Source organism: Apis cerana, linkage group LG15 (genome assembly GCF_029169275.1).
Source record: "Apis cerana isolate GH-2021 linkage group LG15, AcerK_1.0, whole genome shotgun sequence".
Classification (NCBI taxonomy): domain Eukaryota; kingdom Metazoa; phylum Arthropoda; class Insecta; order Hymenoptera; family Apidae; genus Apis; species Apis cerana.
The window spans coordinates 7,524,190-7,545,907 of NC_083866.1; the positions used below are offsets into that span (position 1 = coordinate 7,524,190).

A 21,718-nucleotide genomic window follows, 5' to 3' on the forward strand; every position below is an offset into this window, starting at 1 on the left:
AGACATTTATTATATTTTTTATATTTGTAAAATATTATTTATTATACGTATAATTTTTAATAAAATGTATATAATTAGCATATTTTAATATATCTTTTTAAAATATTTATTTTCATTATATATTAATGAATAAAACAAGAAATATTATTTTTTTTTAGATCATTACGATTTTTAAAAATAAGTAGCTAAAGATAACTTGTTAATATTTAGGCCAAGTTAATAACCTTGACTTTTTTGTTCATCTTCATTTTTTATAGATAAATACTGTGTAATAATTTTTTATCTAAAAAGATCATATATCGTATTATGTAATCGTATTTAATCGATCGTGTACATGTTTGTGCACGTGTCATGATTTGTCTTGTAATCATCTTTTAATAGGTTTCTTAGTACTTTGTATCGTAACAGAAAATCCTACCAATCGGTTAAGAGAATCTGAATTGTTATTTGTGACTCTTTGATGATGACGTAAAGAATTACTCTTAAATGTAATGCGTTAGAATGACTTGTTGTAAGCTATCAAACAATTTTTAAGTGCGGCATGATTTGTTCTTATACGAATAGCTGTAGTATGTGTAATACAATTGATCATGGATACTAGTAAGAAATATAATAATCCTAATCCAAAATTATCGGCGAATTTTTTTAGTAAATTAGTATTTTGGTAAATTTTTCATATTATTCATAATTTACTTATTTACATAATTTATTATTTGTACTTTTCTAAAAACTAACTATTTTATTATTACATTTAAGGTGGTTAAAACCCCTATTTTGGTATGGAAGAAATCATGATCTTGAACTTAAAGATATTTATAATGTTATGCCAAATGATGTTAGCCAACATCTTGGAGATAAACTTGAAAGGTAAATATTAGCATATTTTATATGAGATTAATAAGTAAAGATGTTCAAATAAAATTTATATCATAAAATATATTTATATTATCTTCATGTTTAGAAATTGGATTAAAGAGATAAAGTTAGCAGAAGAAGCTAATAAAAAGCCTAAATTTTTTAATGCTTTAAAAAAGACATTCGTATGGTCATTTGCTTATTATGGAGGATGGCAATTTTTTTTAGCAGTTATTTTAAGGTAAATAAAAAATTTCTTATATATTATTTTGTAATTTTTTATTATAAATAACATTATAATAATATTCCAGAGTTTTACAACCATATATATTAGGTTTTCTTATTTGGCACTTTGACCCTAGAGCAACATCCACTGCCACTGAGGCATATATTTATGCTTCATCTGTTGTACTTATATCTTTACTTGGAGCTTTAATTAATCATCACTCTATGTTAGGTTTAATGGAAGTTGGAATGAGAATGAGAGTAGCATGTTCTTCTTTAATATATAGAAAGGTGAAACAAATGATCATTTAAAAATTTATATGTATCAAATATTTGAAATAGATTCTAATTTCAGATTTTGCGTTTATCAAAATCTTCTACTAATATTACTACTTCAGGACAAATTATAAATTTACTCTCAAATGATGTAGCAAGATTTGAACAATTGTTTATAGCAGTACATTATATTTGGATATTACCGATTCAAGGTGCTCTAATTACTTTCATGATATGGAAGAGTGTAGGAATTGCATCTTTAGCTGGAGTTTTTCTTATAAGTATTCAAACTATACCTCTTCAAGGTATGTATATTATTATAATGAATATAATAGTTTTCTTCTAAAACTTTCTATAGTATATTTATTAGAAAAAAAAAATTTTTTTAAAAAAATGTTAATTGTAATTTTATTTTAGGATATATGGGAAAATGGATATCAAAATTGAGATTAAAAATTGTAATTAGAACAGATGAAAGAGTACGATTAATGTCAGAAATAATTGCTGGCATTCAAGTTATAAAAATGTATACTTGGGAAAAACCATTTGAGAATTTTGTTAGTCTTGTCAGAAGGTTCTTTTCTATGTTTTATCATATTATACAAATATTATCTATTAATAATTTTACTTAAATGCATAATTATTTTTTAGTTATGAGATAGATATCTTGACGCTTACATCGTACTTACGAGGTTTTACTTTAGCTACATTTGTATTTACTGAACGTACCACATTATATTTTACAATTATGGCATATGTACTTCTCGGAAATAGTATATCTGCTGATAAAGTATTTTCAATGGCTCAGTACTTCAATATTCTTCAACTTACTATGGCAATATTATATCCTATGGCTGTATCAGCAGTAGCAGAGGCTTCTGTATCTATTAAAAGACTTGAGGTGAGCTAATTATCATTCTTTATTCCACGTAAATTTTGTGTAGTTTAGAGCATATAAACATATATAAACACATATGCAAACATTTTAATATTTTTTTAGAATTTTCTTTTATTGAAAGAAAATAATAATATAATTCATTCACAACAAGCTAATGGAGATGGTAATATTATAATGAAAAATATTACAGCATCATGGACAGAAAATACAATAGCAAATACTTTACATGATATTAATGTTCATATGGAATCTGGTAAACTTTATGCTATTGTTGGTTCAGTTGGTGCAGGAAAGGTAATATATTAAAAAATATATTAAATATATTAATATATTAAAAAATAATATAGTTATTTCTAATATCAAATAATCTTAATTACATAATAATTTCATTTACATTTTCAGAGTTCATTTCTTCAATTAATTTTAAGAGAACTACAACAATCACAAGGAGAAATACAAATAAATGGTACTGTATCTTATGTTAGTCAAGAAGCATGGTTATTTTCGGGTACAGTGCGTAACAATATACTTTTTGGACAGTCTTATGATAAAGAAAGATATAATGAAGTTATTAAGGTATGTGCTCTTATTAAAGATTTTCAACAATTTAATTATGGAGATAGAACTTTAGTTGGAGATAGAGGTGCAGCACTCAGTGGTGGACAACGAGCAAGAATTAATTTAGCAAGGTGCATATTAATAAAAAGATAAATGATTTTATATGGACATATTTATTTAAAAAATTATGTATATGATTGTTATAATAGGGCTGTATATAGAAATGCAGATATTTATTTATTAGATGATCCATTATCAGCAGTTGATACTCATGTAGGAAAACATTTATTTAATGAATGTATAAAACATTATCTTCGAAATAAAACAAGAATTCTTGTAACTCATCAAATACAGTATTTAAAAGATTGCGATTATATTATTTTATTGAATAATGTAAGTAATAATAATTTATAATTAATAAATCATTATACTATCATGTTAATATTATTAATGTAATATTTATTGTAGGGTAAAATTGAATGTGAAGGTACATTTACAGAACTTCAAAGCAAACGTATAGATTTTTTAAGAATGCTTTCAACAGAAGAAAATAAAGAAAATTCAGAGAGTATGGAAATTGATGAAAGTATTACATTTGATACATCTATTAATTATAACAACAGTAAAGATGATGAAGAAACGGAGCCAAAAGAAACTGAAGAATTAATGGCTAAAGGAAATGTTTCTAAATCTCTTTATTGGAAATATTTTCGAGCTGGGGGTTCTGTTCTGATGATTCTAACTTTTATATGGTCCCTAGTCTTGGGACAAATAGGAAGTAGTGGTTGTGATTATTGGGTTGCTTATTGGTTAATATTTATTGATTCTTATTTCATTCATAATGAAATTTATCTTATATATTATAAAAATTGCTATTTTTTTTTTAGGACAAAAAAAGAGGAAATGCACATTAAATATTATATTAATAATAATTATACATTACAAATATTGAAACAAAACCTTACAACTTCATTGTCTTTTGATGGAAATATAGATAAATTAATGAATAAGACATTTTTATTTGAAATAGATAATTTTAATGATACAATTTCAAATTTTTCAACATTAGAAAATAATAGTTTTGATAATTCTGTTAGTATTTTCTTATTATTATAATTTATTTTAATTTAAGAATTTAATTTAAGAAATAATAGCTATTTTTTTTATTTTATATAGACATGGAATATTAACGCAACTTCTAAAGATTTAAGTTACCTCGATCGTGATACTGCTTTGTGGATTTATGGAAGTTTTATCATTATAAGTATAGTGTTGACATCCATAAGAAATATCGTATTTTATAAAATATGTATGAATGCTAGTAAAAATCTTCATAATCTCATGTTTTCATGTTTATTAAAAGCGCCAATGCTATTTTTTGATACACATCCTTCTGGTAAATATATTAAATAAAAATATATAATTTAATTATTATTATTTAATATCTTAATAAAAAAATATGATAATCTTAAATTTTAGGTCGTATTCTAAATCGTTTTTCAAAAGATGTTGGATCGGTAGATGAAATTTTACCGAGAACAATGATAGAATCTATTCAAATATTTGCAGTAATGGTTGGAATTTTAGGACAAGTTCTTATTATTAATTGGTGGACAATATTTCCTATGTTTATTATGGGTTTCTTATATTGGAAAATACGAAATATTTATCTTAATACTGCACAAAATATGAAACGTTTTGAAGGAATTAGTAAGTTTATTTTATAATTTACATTTGAAAAATTTATTAGATAATTTAATCTATAAGGAAGAATTTAATCAACGTGATATCATTAATAATTTTTTTTATAAAATTTTAGCAAAAAGTCCTGTTTTTTCCCATGTTAGTTCTTCATTATTAGGATTAACAACAATTCGTTCTGCTTGCGCACAAAATATGGTTCGTAAGGAATTTGATGTTCATCAAGATCTTCATACTAGTGCTTATTATTTGACTATAACAACAAGTACTGCTTTTGGATTTGCATTAGATATCGTCTCTATTTGTTTCATTGCTTTTATTACATATAGTTTCATTGTACTCGATAACGGTAATTTTTTTTTTAATTTATATATTATTAAAAAAAATAGTATTATGTAGTTAAAAAATATATATTTTTAGGAAATACATTTGCGGGAAATGTAGGATTAGCCATATCTCAAGTATTAATTTTGTGTGGAATGCTTCAACATGGAATGCGTCAAACTGCAGAAATGATAGCACAAATGACAAGTGTAGAACGAATTCTACAATTTACACAACTTGACAAAGAAGGACCATTCGAAAGTGAACCTAATAAGAAACCACCTGCACAATGGCCTTTTAAAGGAGAAATTAATTTTGATCATTTGTACTTACGTTATGAAGACTCAGCACCACCAGTTCTTAAAGATTTATGTTTTACTATTAAACCTGGTGAAAAAGTAATTTATTTATAAAAGTTATAAAAAAAATTATATTATTAAAGAAAATCACTTTAAAACTAATATTAAATTTTATGTTTTTAGATAGGAATAGTTGGTCGTACTGGTGCTGGTAAAACATCGCTAATATCAGCTTTGTTTCGTTTAGCTAAACTCGAAGGTTCTATTTATATAGATAAGTTGGATACAAAGCAAATAGGTCTTCATGAATTACGAAAGAAAATTTCAATTATTCCACAAGAGCCTGTATTATTCTCAGCAACGCTTCGTGATAATCTTGATCCTTTTCATAATTTTGATGATGCTACTCTTTGGTCTGCTCTCGAGGATGTAGAATTAAAAACAAGTGTTTCTTCTCTAGATCATAATGTTGAACAAGGAGGAGCTAATTTTAGTGTTGGACAAAGACAATTACTTTGTCTAGCACGTGCAATTTTAAGAAATAATAAGATTCTACTTCTTGATGAAGCTACAGCTAATGTTGATCCAACAACAGATGCTTTAATACAAAGAACTATTCGACAAAAATTTAAAGATTGTACAGTATTAACCATAGCACATAGATTAAATACTATAATGGATAATAATAAAGTACTAGTTATGGATCATGGAATGGCAATTGAGTTTGATCATCCATACATTTTACTTAATAATGAAGAAAACCATTTTACTAAAATGGTCAAAGAAACTGGAAAAGTAATGTTTGAACAACTTAAAAAAATTGCAAAAGAGGTATGTTAAATTCGTTTGTTTTTAATATTTATTATAACAATTTATCTAATTTTTATTAAATTTTAGGCTTATGATGATGTAATCACTGATACAACATTACAATCATCACCACAAGATAATGATAATTAGATTTTTAATAAATACCAATATTGTTCCTATTTTAATAATTCTTTATTTTATGTATATAATGACATTTTCTGCAATCAAAACTTTATAAGTTAAATTGTATATAATATTTTTATGTACTTTTTTAAATTGTAATATCTTTAATACAATTTCTTAAATTCTACTTAATAAAAATATTGAGCACATATATTGAAAATATTAATAAGTAAAAATATTATCTACTTTATATAAAAATTTTTGATATCATTATTTTTGATATAATAAAGAATATATTTTCTGTATCATTTTATAAAATTAAAATAAAAATATATATAAATATATGTTGTATATGTCCAAAAAAATTCCTATATATTAAATATATTGTATAAATGTATAATTGTAATTATTTTTTAATAAACTATGTATATTATATATTAATATATTAAATGTATATTATATCAAATCAATTTTCAATTCATTATATAATGAATAAATTTATTCTAAAAATACATAATTTTTTTTACATTTCAATAATAAAATTTTATTATCAAATTAATTGAACAGAACCATTTTTAACTAAATCTGATACAGCATTATATTGTATAATATGTTGAGAACCTGATTCAAAATCTATCTCTTCATCCATTGAACCAGGAAGTATGATTCCATCAATCCTATTATTAGCCCTTAAAAATACATATGCTTTCATGTTAGGTTTTACAGTTAATTTATTAACTTCAAATGTCTGAAAATTTCCAGGCATATGTTGCAAAGCAATTGTTTTAAAAAGTGTTTCCATATTTGCAAGAAATTCTTTTGCAAATTGAAGTTCTGCAACCGTTAAATAACATTCTTCAGAAGATCTATTTGCTTCTTCAGAAAGTATATGAATGGTATATTTTTCAATTTTCTCTAATCGAGCTCTAAGATAACTAGATATCAAAAATCTAATCCTATCTAATTCCATTCTATGAATCATTAATCTTAAATCTCCTTTATCTAACCTCTTCATGTTTTCTTCCATATGTGTAATTTGTTGTAGCATACAATCAACTAAATCAGACCGATGTGGTAAAATTTCAGGAGCAAATTTTTCATTTAACCAGGCTTCTTCTATAGCTAATAAAACACTTTGAGCTGTTAATTCTTCTTCTTCTTCTTGATCACTATTCTCTATTGTCAATTGTGCTTCTGAATCTTCCATATTTTATATCTTTTACAAAACACAGTACGAGGATAATAATAAATAATAAATAATAAATAAATTATTATTATATGAATTTGTATTTTAACAGTTTTCAATAGCTTAATGCTACGATATCGGTTAATTAAAAAATAATATATAAGAAATCAAAATCATTCCGTTGTTATTTGAAATTATATCACGTGACATATGATTGAATTCGATATTTCTCGTTATTTAATTTTAAACCGCGAATAAAATAAGGTTTTAAATTTGAATAAAGATTATTTATTAAAGATTATAATTTTCATTTTTTTATATTAAAGAAAGATATTATTTATTATGTAATATAATTATAACTTATAACATATATATAATATAAATATAACTTATAACATAATTATAAATAACATAATTTAAATGAAAATATTGATCCAAAAGAAAATCAAATAAAAAATTTTATAAAAAAATCTAAATGGTTTAAAAAAAAACTTTAATAAAAAAAATACAATATATTATAATAATAAGCTTCTTATATTACGAAACCATATTAAAATAATCTATATAAAACTTATATATATATCCTCATTTTACATATTTACTAATCTACTAATGTTTAAATATTTAATTTCGATTTGAAAAAATAGACGAATAAAATAAAATAATAAAAAATAATAATATTTCTTCTAACATATATATGAATAAAATAAGTAATATATGAATTTAGTACAGAATTATAATTATAATTAAAATAAAATCTAAAATAAATATGAAAAGATATGACAAAAAAAATATCAAAGGATAGAATAATTATGATTTAAATTAAAATGTGAAAAAAATAGAAAAGAATATGAGAAAATTATTATTATTAAAAGATAAAATGATTTTTCGTGTTCTACAATTTTTAATTCATGTTGTATTACTATTTTAATTTTATAAGGTTTCTGTTTCGATACTAAAAACACGTCAAGGTATTCTTAAATCCTCGTTAATTTAATAAAATCCAATCTTAAGACTTTAACGTTCTAAGACCGTCTTAGGCTAGTAAGAAATTATAGAAAACTAGACAGATTGGGTACATATGGTAGGGTCAAAGCACAAGATCGGTTCATATTTAAATGGACGTGAAACAGTTAAAACGAGCCGCATCCAACAGTGACCTAACAGCCTTCCTACATCCTTCTGTTAAATTTAAGTAATCCCGTGGCCATTTCAAACTAAGCTTACAGAACGTGTAACTACTTGGATTAGTTCGTATTATTACGATTTTCTCCAAATAGACCGAAGGTAAGAAAAAATTGATAATGTTTTATTCATTTCAAATGTACTCTGGAATCAATGCATTAAAAATCATAATTTTACTAATTATGCTATCTCTGATGATGTTTCAATTTAATTAATTATTAATTTAGTGATGTTTTATACATCGTAGAAAATTTTTTTATTTCCAATTAACTCAAACAATTTGTTTTGTTAAAAATAAAAAAATATAAAATCTCAAACAAATTTTTGAATATATGTAGACTCAAAAATGATTGCTGTTTCGGGACCAAGTTATGAAGCTTTCTCTTATGGTGGCCAAGCCAGATTCAATAATCAAACAGTGGTTGACAAAGTTCCACCTGATATGCTTCATCTAATTGATGCTCATTGGTATCAATACCCACCATTAAATCCCATGTGGCATGGAATCCTTGGATTCGTAATAGGTATGCTTGGTTTTATCTCAGTTATGGGAAATGGAATGGTCGTCTATATATTTCTTTCAACAAAAAGTCTTCGCACGCCAAGCAATTTGTTCGTAATCAACCTTGCCATTAGTGATTTCCTTATGATGTTTTGCATGTCTCCACCTATGGTGCGTAAAATAATTTTTAATTTTGAGCTATCAAAATAATTTCAATCAATCGTAGAAGTTATAAAGTCTTATTAAAATTCGTTATTGTTTGATAGGTAATCAATTGTTATTACGAGACATGGGTCCTCGGACCTCTTTTCTGTCAAATCTATGCGATGTTGGGCTCCTTGTTCGGATGTGGCTCCATTTGGACAATGACGATGATCGCATTCGATAGATATAATGTAATTGTGAAAGGTTTATCTGGTAAACCGCTATCCATTAATGGAGCTCTCATTCGTATAATAGCTATATGGTTGTTCTCTCTCGGATGGACTATTGCACCTATGTTTGGCTGGAATCGGTAAATTTTGATTCTTGATTCATATATTTTAAATATTTTTCATATATATATTTATTGATTAAAAATAACGAAATTTATTCATATTCTTTCTTAGATATGTACCTGAAGGTAATATGACCGCTTGCGGCACCGATTACTTTAACAGAGGATTATTATCTGCTTCTTACCTTGTCTGCTACGGCATTTGGGTTTACTTCGTCCCTCTGTTCCTTATCATTTATAGTTATTGGTTTATCATTCAAGCGGTAGCTGCCCATGAGAAGAATATGCGCGAACAAGCAAAAAAGATGAATGTTGCCTCTCTCCGATCATCTGAAAATCAAAATACTAGTGCCGAATGTAAATTGGCCAAAGTACGATCCTATATGATTCTATATTTTATATTTTTTTATCCTCATCTTGTCAAACTTTTTACATAATATAATAAAACATTTTATAACTTTAGGTTGCTCTTATGACAATTTCTTTATGGTTTATGGCTTGGACTCCGTATCTCGTCATTAATTTTTCGGGCATATTCAATCTTGTTAAAATCAGCCCACTTTTTACCATCTGGGGTTCTCTCTTCGCCAAAGCCAACGCAGTTTACAATCCGATAGTTTATGGAATTAGGTAACTATATTTACATAAATTTAAATAAATTGAAAATGAATTAAATTTTATTCTTTTCTTTTTTTTTTTTTTTTTTTTAATATTCTTTTTTCAGTCATCCGAAATATCGAGCTGCGCTGTTTGCGAAATTCCCATCATTGGCATGCGCTGCTGAACCATCTACAGACGCTACATCTACAACCTCCGGTACAACTACTGTTACGGATAACGAAAAATCTAATGCGTAAAATAATATACCACAAAATTTTTTTTTTCAAATCGTAACGCAAAAAATTCAACAATTCAATGATATAGATTGAAATATTTGACTAGAGTCAAATAATTTAATTTATTACAGACACGATTTGTAAATATAAAAAAACGTATCTGATATAATATTAAGAAATCTTTTTTTCTATGAAAAGAATATATTCGATTATAATTAATATTTGAAATTAAAAACAATTGATTATGTTTAAAAATTCGAAATTACAGCCTAGCAAAGAGTACATATCTATTCGACGAAGAACAATTTCAGTATATGAAATTTTATTACACGATAAAATAAATAACATTTTTATCACCTGTGATTGAATATATGATTTGCATTTCACCACAATGCAAATCATTAATATTTACGCATAGGTATGATTTTGCGTAATTAATTTATTGTGTATCGGTATATACATGGTCACTTTGGTATAGCAGCTCTATTTACTAGATTAGTAAGCACATCACATTGCAATAAAATATGAAGAGAGTGTCCTAATATCTTAATTTTATAAAACCAAATAAAACCAAATCTGCAAGCAATTGAATTTCAGTCTAATTATTTCCTGCAAACACTTTCTCCTTACAATCAATTTTCAAATGATATTCAGTTTACAAAAAATTCAATTTTTTTTATTTATAATAAAAGTTTACTATAAGTTTTTTTAATTTTCCGAAGCTTTGTCTCCTGCAGTTGCAGTAGTTTTCTCTTCCGTCGAGCCGCATACTAAAAAGGGTAGTTTTTCTTTCAATGCAGCTCTATATTTTGGATGACTATATATAAAATATAAAATAATATTATTATTTTCAATTAAGACAACATCAAAATTTAAAATACTTATACATACCTAATTCCATAAACAATCGGATTATATATTGCATTCGCTTTTGCAAAGAGGGAACCCCATATTGTGAAAAGGGGTGTGATAAGAGATCGATTAAAAATTCCAATATAATTAATTACAAGATATGGTGTCCATGCCATAAACCATAATGATATTGTCGTTAGCGCTACCTGTAAAATAAATAAATATATATATATATATATATATATATATATATAGTTTAAATTATTTATGTATATAAAATTCATATTCATATTTTATTCATTATATCTTTTAAATTAATAAATATTCTTGAATATTCTTAAAAATGTAATATACCTTTGCTAATTTCGCTTCAGCGCTAGTGTTTTGATTATCTCCAGATCGTAAAGAAGCGACATTCATTTTTTTTGCTTGTTCTTTCATTGCTTTTTCATGACCCGCAACAGCCTATAAAATGGTGATGTATATAATTAATTACAATTATAATTATAAATTAATTATAAATATAAATTAAAAATGTTTAATTCCAATACATTTACCGAAACGATAAAATAATAACTGTAAATAATAGTGAATAATGGAGTGTAATATACGAAAAAAGAATAAACTAATATATATGATTTGAAAGTCCAATCTTGACTAAGATAATCCGTTCCACATGCTGTCATATTACCTTCCGGAACGTATCTAATTTATAAATACAATATGATAATTATTAAAGATATTTATTATTTTTTATTTAACAATAAGAGAATACATTTTTAAAATTAAAATATTACCTATTCCATCCTACTAAAGGTAAAATTGTCCATATTAAACCAAAAAGCCAAATACCTAAAATTTGAAGCATAGCTCTTTTGATAGTAAGAGGAGTTCCAGACATACCCTAAAAATATTTTTATTATATTATTTTTATAATATTACCGTATCTATTTATATAAAGTATATAAATATATATACATATATACTTTTACTATAACATTATATCTGTCTAAAGCAATAGCTGTCATAGTCCATATAGAAGCACATCCACATAATGATCCAACCATTGCATAAATATCACACATTAAGCTACCTAAATAAAAATCATTATTTTAATATAAAGTTTTGCAAAGGGAGACATAAATATTTTTAAAATTATAAATAAATATATTTATTTTTTCTTACCAAGAACCCATGTTTCATAAAAACAACAAATTACCATAGGTGGACACATAAAACCCATCATAATAAAATCAGAGAAAGCAAGATTTACTACAAGAAGATTACTTGGTGTTCTTAGAGATGGTGTCATTATAAATATATAAACCACTACACCATTTCCACACCATCCCATAATACCTAATATAATCATAACTAAACCTAAGATTTTATGCCATAATGGATCCAATGGTGGAAATTGATACCTGTATTTTAAAATATAATAATACAATATAATAATACAATATATTTTACAAAAAATAAATTTAACAAAAAATATATTATTAAAAAATATATATTAAAAATATATATTTAACAAAAAATAAATTACCAATATAAATCAATTAAATGTAACATCTCTTCAGGTACTTTACTAACAACTGTTTGATTATTAAAACGCATCAATTGTCTTGCAAATTGTGGTCCAGTAGTAGTTAAGATAGAGATGTTTGAAGGCACAACTTCAATAAAAAAAGAAGTTGTTATATTTAATGTATCCATTATTTACTAAATTTACAAATAAAATTTAAAACTACACAAAAACTAGAGAAAACTACACATTCCTCTTTTACACTTAACTGTTCATATCTTACTATAACTATAAACGCATTAATGTTCTTTTATATGTTCAGCAAGATAAAATCCAATAAAGTCATCCAATAAAATATTCAAATAAATTCATATATAATCACAATAATGCATTTGTATTACTATTATATAAGTTTTATAATAGTATGATATGAGTACTGTCATTTTAAATTTAAAATAATCTAGTCAAAATGAAACTTTACATATGCTTTTGAATTTAAGTTAAAATGATCAATAGATTTTCATATTTAAATCATATGATGTATTATTTTAATGTATAATTAAAAATAACTTAAAAATATTTTGTAATATATTTTATATACTTTATTGCATAAAATTTAATTACATTACACACATAGTATTATCATTTTATGACTCTTGAAAGTCTACGAATATGTTGACTGTATCCTTCTTGTACAGCTTCTTCTAATTGTTGTGTTATATATGATAAATTAATAGGATCAGTTTGAAGTAATATATGTTCAATATTTTCATCCTTATCAGAATTTTTTATAGATAAATCCAAAGTAATAAGTGGAGCAACTTGCTTTAATAATGCTCTTGATGCAATCTATAAAAAATATATTGTATAAAATATAAAATATATAAAATATAAAAATTTAATATATTGAAGATATATTATCCGATATAATACCTGCACTTCAAATCTCCATTCCATGTCATGGTATTTTGGTAATTTAAATCCAATATTCTTGAGCGTATCTAATATTTCATCTTTTTTAACATTATATAATTTACTTAATATAATTTCCTGCTGTTCTGAAAAACCTAAAGATATTATAGAATCTCTAAAATCTTCAGAGTTTAACTGAAAAATTTAAATATTTAATTAAATATTTTATAAATTAACAGAAATATGTATAAGTCGTTACAATTTATATTACCTTATATCTACAACTCTCTATTAATAAATTAACAAGTCCTTCAACTGAATTTTTAATTAGGCTTACTTCAACTTCCAATTTTTCTGAAAATCAATAATAGTTAAATTAATAATACAAAAAATTTTTTCTTTTAACTATTAATATAAAAATACTTACGAGCTGCTGCATTATATAATTTAATATTTGGTCCTTTTTGCAAATAATCTAAAGCTAATTTGCAAAAATCTTGTAAAACTAAAAAAGATATATATAAATATGTAATTGAAAATAAATATGTAAAATGAAATTAATCGATAAAATTTTACATACCTTGCGGTGTATAATCTGTAAGAAGTAATACATGTTTCTTATGATCTGGTTTTAATGTTAATAACATGTTTTATTTTATTAAAATTAATATTGTATAATTATTTATTAAATTTCATAAATAAACAAAATTTTTAATCTTACAATTTACAAGCAGTTGTCAAACCGCCATATTTACAATATACTTAAGACTTAAGTATCGATCTATGTTTATATTCATAAAAATGAAAATTTATACGTATTACGAGAATTAATAAATAAATTTAATTTTTATTTATTCTTCCATAAAAATGAAATTTATAATAAGTTGTGGAATGTAATATATTTAATATAAATTGTTATTAAGACATTTAATAGAGGCACATATAATGTTAGGTTAAATGACTTTAATATAAATTTTATACAAACTTATATCTAAAAAAATATGATTTTTAAATATCAAATAATAATATTATTATATATATATTAATAAAATATTATAAAATTATTTTTAGGTTTTCTTTAGATTTATTATTTTTATTATTATTATTATTACAATTAAATAAATAAAGTAATAAGTGCTTCACAAGAAATTTATTAACAAATTTAATTAGAAATAAGAATAATCACATTTGTGATTATACAATTTTTTTGTTCTCTGATATTGATATAACAAAAAGCGACAACGCTGTAATTATTTCATATGTGAAATTATGCTTTTGGTTGAGAAAATGATGCCTTTATTTGAGCTTGTTGAAACATCTGTTGATATTTTTCCAATGTTTCACGATGTGTGTCTTGTTTTTTATCTAATGTAGTTATCAATTCCTCCACTCTTTTCCTACAATTATAATATATAATTATATTATAAGTCATTTGTGCTTGTCTTATATATATGACGATATTTTTCTTATCTTTCATATTTAATTCATAGATATATAATTAATAACTTACAATTCAGAGGAGATATATTCCATTCGTTTAGCAACATTTTGCTTTGCTTCTTCTACATCTTGTTTAATGAGAACTGGTCCAATTAATTTAAAAACATCATCTTCTGATTTTAAGAGATCTAATTCTTTTTTAACAGCAATATTTTCATTTAATTGTCCATCCAACTGCTGTCTTTGACTCAATGCTTTGTGGAAATCTGATACAAACAGAATCTATGTGTGTACAAGGCAGTTAATTAATTATAATTGCATAACATATAAAAAATATAATTTATATAAGAAAATCGATAAAATACCTTTTTGAACTTGTTTATACTTGTCTAACTCTGTTTTTAAATTTTTTTGAATTTCTTCTGTCATATTCGTCTGAAATAGAAAATTCTTAATATATTAATATAATGATAAACTAATAATTATTTAATAATTAATTATAATAATATAAAATATAAATATCCGATTACACTCCAAATATTAAATGTATTTTATTATAATGAATGAGCAAATATAATTTTTCTAATTCACAAGGTTCATTACAATTGTCTTGCATTTTACTAACTTTTCATTTTAAACATATCATACCATATTGGGATAATGTTCCGTAACAATCTTTTCCACGAATTGTATTACTAATATTTCTTAACAAAGAATAAAAGAAATAGAAAATTTTGTAAAGTATATCGGTATTCTTTCTAATTAAATTTGCTTAACCTATATTATTTTAACCCTTCTTAATGTTGACTAGCTTAAATGTGTTACAGATGTGTATATATCTCCACAGTATGTATATATTATACCATACATATCCTAAAATATAAATATAGTTAGTACCAAAATATAAGCATAATAGATATAAAATTATTTTCTATTTTATTAACAAAAAATAAAATATTTTACATATATTTTAAATATATATATATTTTTTAAATTATATAATTTTATAATTTTTATTGTTTTAAATTCCCTAGATTATATTTTACAATAATCGCAAGATGGTGACACTGCATCACTGTATACAATCATATCTATTATATCTAGTTAAAGTATACTATATCTTGTATTTAGTTGATAAGCAAGTGTTGCTTTTATATAAATTAGAAAAATGGAAACGATTCTAGAACAGCAACGACGTTATCATGAAGAAAGAGAAAGATTAATGGATGCAATGGTCAAAGAAATGCTTTACAAAAAGCCAGGACATAGAGAAAGCATAAATTCAGAACATCGGTTAAAAATGTTACTTGATCAGTATATGGATAGTACTTCGCATTTACAGGATTTATATGAAGATAAAGATGGACAAAGAAAAGAAGAAGTATGTTAAATCTCTTATAATATAATTCAATAATGATAAATATTTATTATATATATATTTATTATATTTATTATATATAGGTACAAGCACTTTCTGGGCCAAATGAATTTTCCGAATTTTATTCTAGATTGAAATCTATAAAAGATTTCTATCGTCGACATCCTAATGAAATAAGTATTCCAATGTCTGTAGAATTTGAGGAACTAGCTAAAATGAGGGAAAATCCAACAGAAGAACTTTCAAATCTCGTTGAATTTACAGATGAAGAAGGTTATGGAAAATATCTTGATCTTCATGAATGTTATGAAAAATATATAAATCTTAAAGGAATAGAAAAAATAGATTATATTACATATTTATCAACTTTTGATCATTTATTTGATATACCAAGAGAAAGAAAAAATGCTGAATATCAAAAGTATGTGGAATCTTTATTAGAATATTTGATTGATTACTTAAGTAGAGTTAGACCTTTACTTGATATAAATGCAGAATTAGAGGAAGCAAGCAAACAATTTGAAACAGAATGGGAAAATAGCACATTTCCAGGATGGCCAAAAGAAACTGGTAGTGCTTTAACTCATGTAGGTGCTCATTTAGAACTTTCTGCTTTTTCTTCATGGGAAGAACTTGCATCTCTTGGTTTAGACAGATTAAAATCAGCATTAATGGCTTTGGGTTTAAAATGTGGTGGTACATTAGAAGAAAGAGCTCAAAGACTTTTTAGTACAAAAGGAGAAGCATCTTTGGATCCAAATTTATTAGCTAAAAGTAGTAAAAATAGAAAATCTGGAAAGGGAAGAAATTCTGAAAAGCAAAAAGAAATTGCATATTTAGAATCTCATGTATATAAACTTGCAGAATTGGTATCAACCCAACGTGTAGCCACAAAAGAAAATGTTCAAAGAAAACAAGCCAGAACAGAAGGTGAAAGAGGAGATTCTGATGCTGAAGCTAGTGCTAGTGAATCAGAAGAAGAAGATGATAATGAGGTTCCTTATAATCCCAAAAATCTTCCTCTTGGTTGGGATGGTAAACCAATACCATATTGGTTATATAAATTACATGGCTTGAATATTAGTTATAATTGTGAAATATGTGGAAATTTTACATATAAAGGACCAAAAGCTTTTCAAAGACATTTTGCAGAATGGAGACATGCACATGGTATGCGTTGTCTTGGTATTCCAAATACTGCACATTTTGCTAATGTGACACAAATAGAAGATGCCTTAGCTTTATGGGAAAAATTAAAAGCTCAGAAACAAGCAGAACGTTGGCAGCCAGAACAAGAAGAAGAATTTGAAGATTCTCTTGGAAATGTTGTTAATCGTAAAACATATGAGGATTTAAAAAGACAAGGTCTATTATAGATATATTTTATTATATTACAAAGCATCATACATTTCATTTTTATACTTAATATCTGCCTGTTATTTATATTATCTGTATAATATCATAAATAATAAAAATTATTTATATAAACTCTAAGCAATATTTCTATAATATTTTGATATTTATTTTGATAAATTTGAAGTTGAATCTATATTTGTAAATTATATTTAATAACTTATGCTCTTTTTAAATGTAAATAATTTAATTAATAAAAATTACTTTTTTTATTAATAATATTTATAATAATTTAATTATTAAATAAAATTATTAAATAAAAATTTTAAAAATTATTTAAAGTTAAAATATAGAAAACACTTATTAAAAAAAATATACATTTTTATGAAAAAATTGTAAAGAATATATTTAAATTATAAACCAAGTTTAAATTTCCTTTTTCAATTTAATTTAATTTCACTATCGTATTTTTAATATTAAAATTATATTTTTATTTTTAAAAAAATGTACATTTTTAAAAGAAAACTTATTATTTATTAATTAAATATTTGTTTATTAAACAGGGACTTTAAGATTCTTTAAATATTTCTTTGACCAATGAGAATGCAGTAATCTTATACCCAGAAATTATAGAGCGCGTGGTTTGCTTCATTTTCTAGAGATGAATACCTCTTATGTTATTTTATAACGTGTCTTGTAACCGAAACTTTCCAATTATAGGTAGGAAATATTCTAATTTATTATCAATTTCCTTTGTGATTATATCATTTATAATATCAATAAAATATAATTCAAAGAAAAATTTATCAATTGTGTAAATAATTTATATATAATTTTAAATGTATAATTTTAAATGTTATCATATCACATTGAATTCGATTAGAAGCACGATGTTTCAGCGACGTGATTAAAACCACGTGCTTCGAAAGACACATCATTTTTATAAAAATGATATATAATGTGAGCATTTATCAAAATAATTTTGTTGTATTAATTTGTGTAATCATTTTAATAGTTTCCTTTTTTTTTCTTAATAGAGGTAGTTAAATAATTTTAAAAAAATATAAATTGGGAAATACAATTTTTTATTACTATCGTAAAGAGGCATGCTGAAACAGAATGACGGAATTTGTAGATGGTTGGATATTTGGACACACTCTAGGAGAAGGTGCTTTTGGCGAGTATGTTCATATATTTTTAATTTGTATAATTATGAATTAATTATTAAATGATTAAATATAAAATAAAAAATTTTTGTGTTTCGGAAAATTAATAATATTTTATATTTATATATATATATTTTTTATTATGATATCATATATTATTATCATTAAATTTGATTCTTATTTTCAGAGTAAAATTGGTTATAAATAAATCTACAGGTGAAGCTGTTGCTATGAAAATGATAGATTTAGAGAAACATCCAGATGCTCATCATACTGTTCGTAAAGAAACTACAATTCATCGTATGCTCTCTAATCCTAATATTATACAGTATTTTGGAAAGCGTAGTGAACCTAACATGGAATATATATTTTTGGAATATGCTTCAGGTGGAGAACTTTTTGATAGAATTGGTAAGGTATTATATGTTTATAAATTATGAAATAAAATTCTATTGTTAATAAATCTATTCCTTTAATTAAAATAGAACCTGATGTTGGTATGCCAATATGGGAAGCACAGAAATATTTTAAACAGTTGATCTCTGGTATAGAATATCTTCATAGTAAAGGTATTGCTCATAGAGATTTGAAGCCAGAAAATTTGCTATTAGATGAACATGATAATTTGAAAGTTTCTGATTTTGGCATGGCAACAATATATCGTTTACAAGGCAAAGAACGTTGTTTAGAGAAAAGATGTGGAACATTACCATATGTTGCCCCAGAAGTATTATTACGTCCCTATCATGCAGAACCAGCTGATATATGGTCATGTGGTATAATTCTTGTTGCTTTATTGACTGGAGGTAATTTTTATAGGAAAATTTATTTAAGATTATTGTTTAAATTATTTTTTAAAAATAAATTTAAATAGGTAGTGACATTTAAATAATATCATGATAAAAAAATTGTAAAAATATTAAAAGTGTTATTTAATTATTCAATTCAATTATAGTTATAAATATAATATACAAATTATTATCAGTAGTAATCAATGATCACAATTGTATTTGTAAAATGCAGATTGCTGTAATCTTTAGTCTGATGGTTTAGGTCTAATATGTAACTTACATTTCTTAGTTTTTAACTGGTCCATATCTAAACTATAGAACTGCCTTGGGATCAGTCCTTGGCAGAGTGTCCAGAGTATATGGCATGGAGAGATGGAAAATATATGTCTCTTACACCATGGAAAAAATTGGATAATTCTTCATTGTCTCTGATAAAAAATATTCTTATGCATTCACCACAATCCAGATTTACTGTAAAGAATATTAAACAACATAGGTGGTTCATCAAAAAATTTCAGAAAGGTATGCATCAAAATATATAATAAATAAATATATAAAATTATCTTTATTTTTTATTATGTAACATCTATGAAAAAATTCAGTAAGTAAGGTCAAACAAATATTTACTTCGTCAGGTACTGAGTGACTCTGAGTATACATTAAATTACTCAAAGCAGCTTGGTACCTAACTGAGTGGATATTGAATACAACAATTTTTTAAAAATAAAGTAAGTATATAATAATTTTATTTTAATTATGGTTATTAAACAGTGAATAAAGATATTCAAATAAAATTAATGTTAAGAAATATAATAATTTTTCAAGAATAATCAAAGCTTTTGCCTTTACTTTGGTAATATAGCTCTATGATTTTAATTAAGGATCATAAAGCTAGATTACCAAAGCAAAGAGCACTAGCATTATACATCCAAATAAAATATTAAAAATTTCAATTGATAAAAAAAATATTTACATCATTATTATTAATTTTTCTTTACTTTTCGTGATTTAATTTTGTTTATAAAGCATATGAATTATAAGTGTAATATGTGTAAATGATATAATAAAAATCTTATGTATAATAGCTGGCAATATAGAAGGATATATTCGACCTGATGAAACTGATTCAAGACAAATAATAGAAGATGAAAACTTAACACGATTTTGTTTATCGCAACCTGAATTACCTGCAATAGAAAATACTAATACAGTTGAAATTAATTTGGAAGAACGGCCTGGATTTTCATTTTCGCAACCTGCACATATAGAAGATTTATTGTTATGTACGCAAGTACAAACGAAACAATTTACTCAAACAAGTCAGGTAATGCATTTTTTATGACAAATATCAATATATATAAAAAATATTAATAATTTATAATTCATAATTTTTTATATATTTTATAGCAAAATACTTTCCAACGACTGGTGCGAAGAATGACAAGATTTTTCGTTAAAACAGAATTGGAAACAACTGTGAAAAGATTAATAAATTGTTTAAAAGATGAAAATTATACATATCGCATTAGTAATTTTGGCACAGTAAGTTACAAAATTATTCAAATCTAAAATTATCTTAAATATTACAATATCAATTATAAAATTATAAATAATTTGTATAATTATCTTTTTATAGATAACTATATCAGGTGTTGATAGAAGAAAGATGCCTTTAGTTTTTAAAGCAAATATCGTTGAAATGGATGGAAAAATATTAGTTGATTTTCGATTATCTAAAGGTTGTGGTTTAGAATTTAAACGAAGATTCGTAAAAATTAAATCTTTATTAGAAGATATTATATTAAAAGGTCCTGTTACATGGCCAATTGCTGTTGCAACTGAATGCATGCCTTAATTATGTATAATTAAGTTTTTTAATAAATTTTTTTATATCCTTTCAAAAACGAGTTTTATTTTATTTTATATATTATGCTAGCTAAGATGAGATACACGTGTAATAGAATTTTGTATTTCATTAAAATATAGATCATATATTTTTGAAAAAAAGTGAAAGTATATATATT

General features: G+C 24.3%; 8 protein-coding genes across 10 annotated transcripts; 4 read left to right on the forward strand and 4 right to left on the reverse strand.

The window, feature by feature from the left end:
• The first annotated feature begins 306 nt into the window (after positions 1–306).
• LOC108001091 (ATP-binding cassette sub-family C member 4) lies at positions 307–6,514 on the forward strand. Its single transcript, XM_017061950.3, has 18 exons — positions 307–664; positions 757–867; positions 962–1,096; positions 1,167–1,371; positions 1,436–1,661; positions 1,774–1,930; positions 2,008–2,257; positions 2,357–2,548; positions 2,657–2,943; positions 3,022–3,205; positions 3,281–3,621; positions 3,700–3,904; positions 3,989–4,208; positions 4,292–4,522; positions 4,632–4,862; positions 4,934–5,235; positions 5,320–5,967; positions 6,034–6,514. Exons 1-18 carry the CDS (start codon positions 591–593, stop codon positions 6,094–6,096), a joined length of 4,062 nt encoding a protein of 1,353 aa, XP_016917439.2. The 5' UTR covers positions 307–590; the 3' UTR covers positions 6,097–6,514.
• Positions 6,515–6,546: 32 nt separating this feature from the next.
• Positions 6,547–7,470, reverse strand: LOC108001101 (DNA replication complex GINS protein SLD5). Its single transcript, XM_017061961.3, has one exon. The coding sequence runs from the start codon at positions 7,274–7,276 to the stop codon at positions 6,620–6,622; it is 657 nt and encodes a 218-aa protein (XP_016917450.1). The 5' UTR covers positions 7,277–7,470; the 3' UTR covers positions 6,547–6,619.
• A 772-nt stretch (positions 7,471–8,242) lies between these two features.
• Positions 8,243–10,865, forward strand: LOC108000411 (rhodopsin, long-wavelength). Of its 2 annotated transcripts, XM_017060722.2 has the most exons (6): positions 8,243–8,542; positions 8,779–9,113; positions 9,209–9,456; positions 9,551–9,809; positions 9,902–10,068; positions 10,163–10,865. In XM_017060722.2, the coding sequence occupies exons 2-6, from the start codon at positions 8,787–8,789 to the stop codon at positions 10,293–10,295; spliced, it is 1,134 nt and encodes a 377-aa protein (XP_016916211.1). In that variant the 5' UTR covers positions 8,243–8,542; positions 8,779–8,786; the 3' UTR covers positions 10,296–10,865.
• On the reverse strand, positions 10,114–12,946 carry LOC108000403 (rhodopsin). The gene is made up of 8 exons (XM_017060710.3): positions 12,676–12,946; positions 12,312–12,550; positions 12,113–12,219; positions 11,924–12,030; positions 11,684–11,831; positions 11,481–11,591; positions 11,166–11,332; positions 10,114–11,091 (listed from the first exon to the last, which is right to left on the reverse strand). Exons 1-8 carry the CDS (start codon positions 12,843–12,845, stop codon positions 10,983–10,985), a joined length of 1,158 nt encoding a protein of 385 aa, XP_016916199.1. The 5' UTR covers positions 12,846–12,946; the 3' UTR covers positions 10,114–10,982.
• Positions 12,947–13,231: 285 nt separating this feature from the next.
• Positions 13,232–14,625, reverse strand: LOC108000428 (COMM domain-containing protein 2). The gene is made up of 5 exons (XM_017060742.2): positions 14,147–14,625; positions 13,994–14,071; positions 13,838–13,920; positions 13,588–13,761; positions 13,232–13,503 (listed from the first exon to the last, which is right to left on the reverse strand). Exons 1-5 carry the CDS (start codon positions 14,211–14,213, stop codon positions 13,297–13,299), a joined length of 609 nt encoding a protein of 202 aa, XP_016916231.1. The 5' UTR covers positions 14,214–14,625; the 3' UTR covers positions 13,232–13,296.
• Positions 14,626–14,701: 76 nt separating this feature from the next.
• On the reverse strand, positions 14,702–16,102 carry LOC108000446 (prefoldin subunit 6). 2 transcript variants are annotated; one of them, XM_017060765.3, is made up of 5 exons: positions 15,970–16,102; positions 15,655–15,879; positions 15,372–15,441; positions 15,077–15,272; positions 14,702–14,963 (listed from the first exon to the last, which is right to left on the reverse strand). In XM_017060765.3, exons 2-5 carry the CDS (start codon positions 15,655–15,657, stop codon positions 14,834–14,836), a joined length of 399 nt encoding a protein of 132 aa, XP_016916254.1. In that variant the 5' UTR covers positions 15,658–15,879; positions 15,970–16,102; the 3' UTR covers positions 14,702–14,833. The 2 variants fall into 2 exon arrangements, with proteins under 2 accessions (XP_016916254.1, XP_016916263.1); XM_017060774.3 differs by lacking the exon at positions 15,970–16,102 and having other exon boundaries at positions 15,632–15,870.
• Positions 16,103–16,174: 72 nt separating this feature from the next.
• LOC108000356 (splicing factor 3A subunit 3) lies at positions 16,175–17,882 on the forward strand. The gene is made up of 2 exons (XM_017060619.3): positions 16,175–16,387; positions 16,468–17,882. Exons 1-2 carry the CDS (start codon positions 16,175–16,177, stop codon positions 17,758–17,760), a joined length of 1,506 nt encoding a protein of 501 aa, XP_016916108.1. The 3' UTR covers positions 17,761–17,882.
• Positions 17,883–18,554: 672 nt separating this feature from the next.
• On the forward strand, positions 18,555–21,598 carry LOC108000363 (serine/threonine-protein kinase grp). The gene is made up of 8 exons (XM_017060661.3): positions 18,555–18,697; positions 18,775–18,918; positions 19,091–19,314; positions 19,389–19,709; positions 20,013–20,216; positions 20,780–21,018; positions 21,102–21,236; positions 21,331–21,598. The coding sequence occupies exons 2-8, from the start codon at positions 18,857–18,859 to the stop codon at positions 21,547–21,549; spliced, it is 1,404 nt and encodes a 467-aa protein (XP_016916150.1). The 5' UTR covers positions 18,555–18,697; positions 18,775–18,856; the 3' UTR covers positions 21,550–21,598.
• The last annotated feature ends 120 nt before the right edge of the window (positions 21,599–21,718 follow it).

Bases quoted from the DNA above. Each gene is read 5' to 3' on its own strand.
- LOC108001091 (XM_017061950.3), top strand. From the start codon at position 591: ATGGATACTAGTAAGAAATATAATAATCCTAATCCAAAATTATCGGCG. The intron at 665-756 runs GTAAATTTTTCA...ATTACATTTAAG, and splicing joins TTTAGTAAATTAGTATTTTG to GTGGTTAAAACCCCTATTTT. The intron at 868-961 runs GTAAATATTAGC...CTTCATGTTTAG, and splicing joins CTTGGAGATAAACTTGAAAG to AAATTGGATTAAAGAGATAA.
- LOC108001101 (XM_017061961.3), bottom strand. From the start codon at position 7,276: ATGGAAGATTCAGAAGCACAATTGACAATAGAGAATAGTGATCAAGAA.
- LOC108000411 (XM_017060722.2), top strand. From the start codon at position 8,787: ATGATTGCTGTTTCGGGACCAAGTTATGAAGCTTTCTCTTATGGTGGC. The intron at 9,114-9,208 runs GTGCGTAAAATA...ATTGTTTGATAG, and splicing joins TTTGCATGTCTCCACCTATG to GTAATCAATTGTTATTACGA. The intron at 10,069-10,162 runs GTAACTATATTT...TTCTTTTTTCAG, and splicing joins CCGATAGTTTATGGAATTAG to TCATCCGAAATATCGAGCTG.
- LOC108000403 (XM_017060710.3), bottom strand. From the start codon at position 12,845: ATGGATACATTAAATATAACAACTTCTTTTTTTATTGAAGTTGTGCCT. The intron at 12,551-12,675 runs GTAATTTATTTT...TTTAAAATACAG, and splicing joins CATTTAATTGATTTATATTG to GTATCAATTTCCACCATTGG. The intron at 11,333-11,480 runs GTATATTACATT...TTTATTTTACAG, and splicing joins CTGAAGCGAAATTAGCAAAG to GTAGCGCTAACGACAATATC.
- LOC108000428 (XM_017060742.2), bottom strand. From the start codon at position 14,213: ATGTTATTAACATTAAAACCAGATCATAAGAAACATGTATTACTTCTT. The intron at 13,921-13,993 runs GTAAGTATTTTT...ATTGATTTTCAG, and splicing joins ATTATATAATGCAGCAGCTC to AAAAATTGGAAGTTGAAGTA. The intron at 13,504-13,587 runs GTATTATATCGG...TATTTTTTATAG, and splicing joins AATGGAGATTTGAAGTGCAG to ATTGCATCAAGAGCATTATT.
- LOC108000446 (XM_017060765.3), bottom strand. The intron at 15,273-15,371 runs GTATTTTATCGA...TGTTTGTATCAG, and splicing joins GTATAAACAAGTTCAAAAAG to ATTTCCACAAAGCATTGAGT. The intron at 14,964-15,076 runs GTAAGTTATTAA...TTATAATTGTAG, and splicing joins GAATATATCTCCTCTGAATT to GAAAAGAGTGGAGGAATTGA.
- LOC108000356 (XM_017060619.3), top strand. From the start codon at position 16,175: ATGGAAACGATTCTAGAACAGCAACGACGTTATCATGAAGAAAGAGAA. The intron at 16,388-16,467 runs GTATGTTAAATC...TATTATATATAG, and splicing joins ATGGACAAAGAAAAGAAGAA to GTACAAGCACTTTCTGGGCC.
- LOC108000363 (XM_017060661.3), top strand. From the start codon at position 18,857: ATGACGGAATTTGTAGATGGTTGGATATTTGGACACACTCTAGGAGAA. The intron at 18,919-19,090 runs GTATGTTCATAT...TCTTATTTTCAG, and splicing joins GGAGAAGGTGCTTTTGGCGA to AGTAAAATTGGTTATAAATA. The intron at 19,710-20,012 runs GTAATTTTTATA...TCTAAACTATAG, and splicing joins TGTTGCTTTATTGACTGGAG to AACTGCCTTGGGATCAGTCC.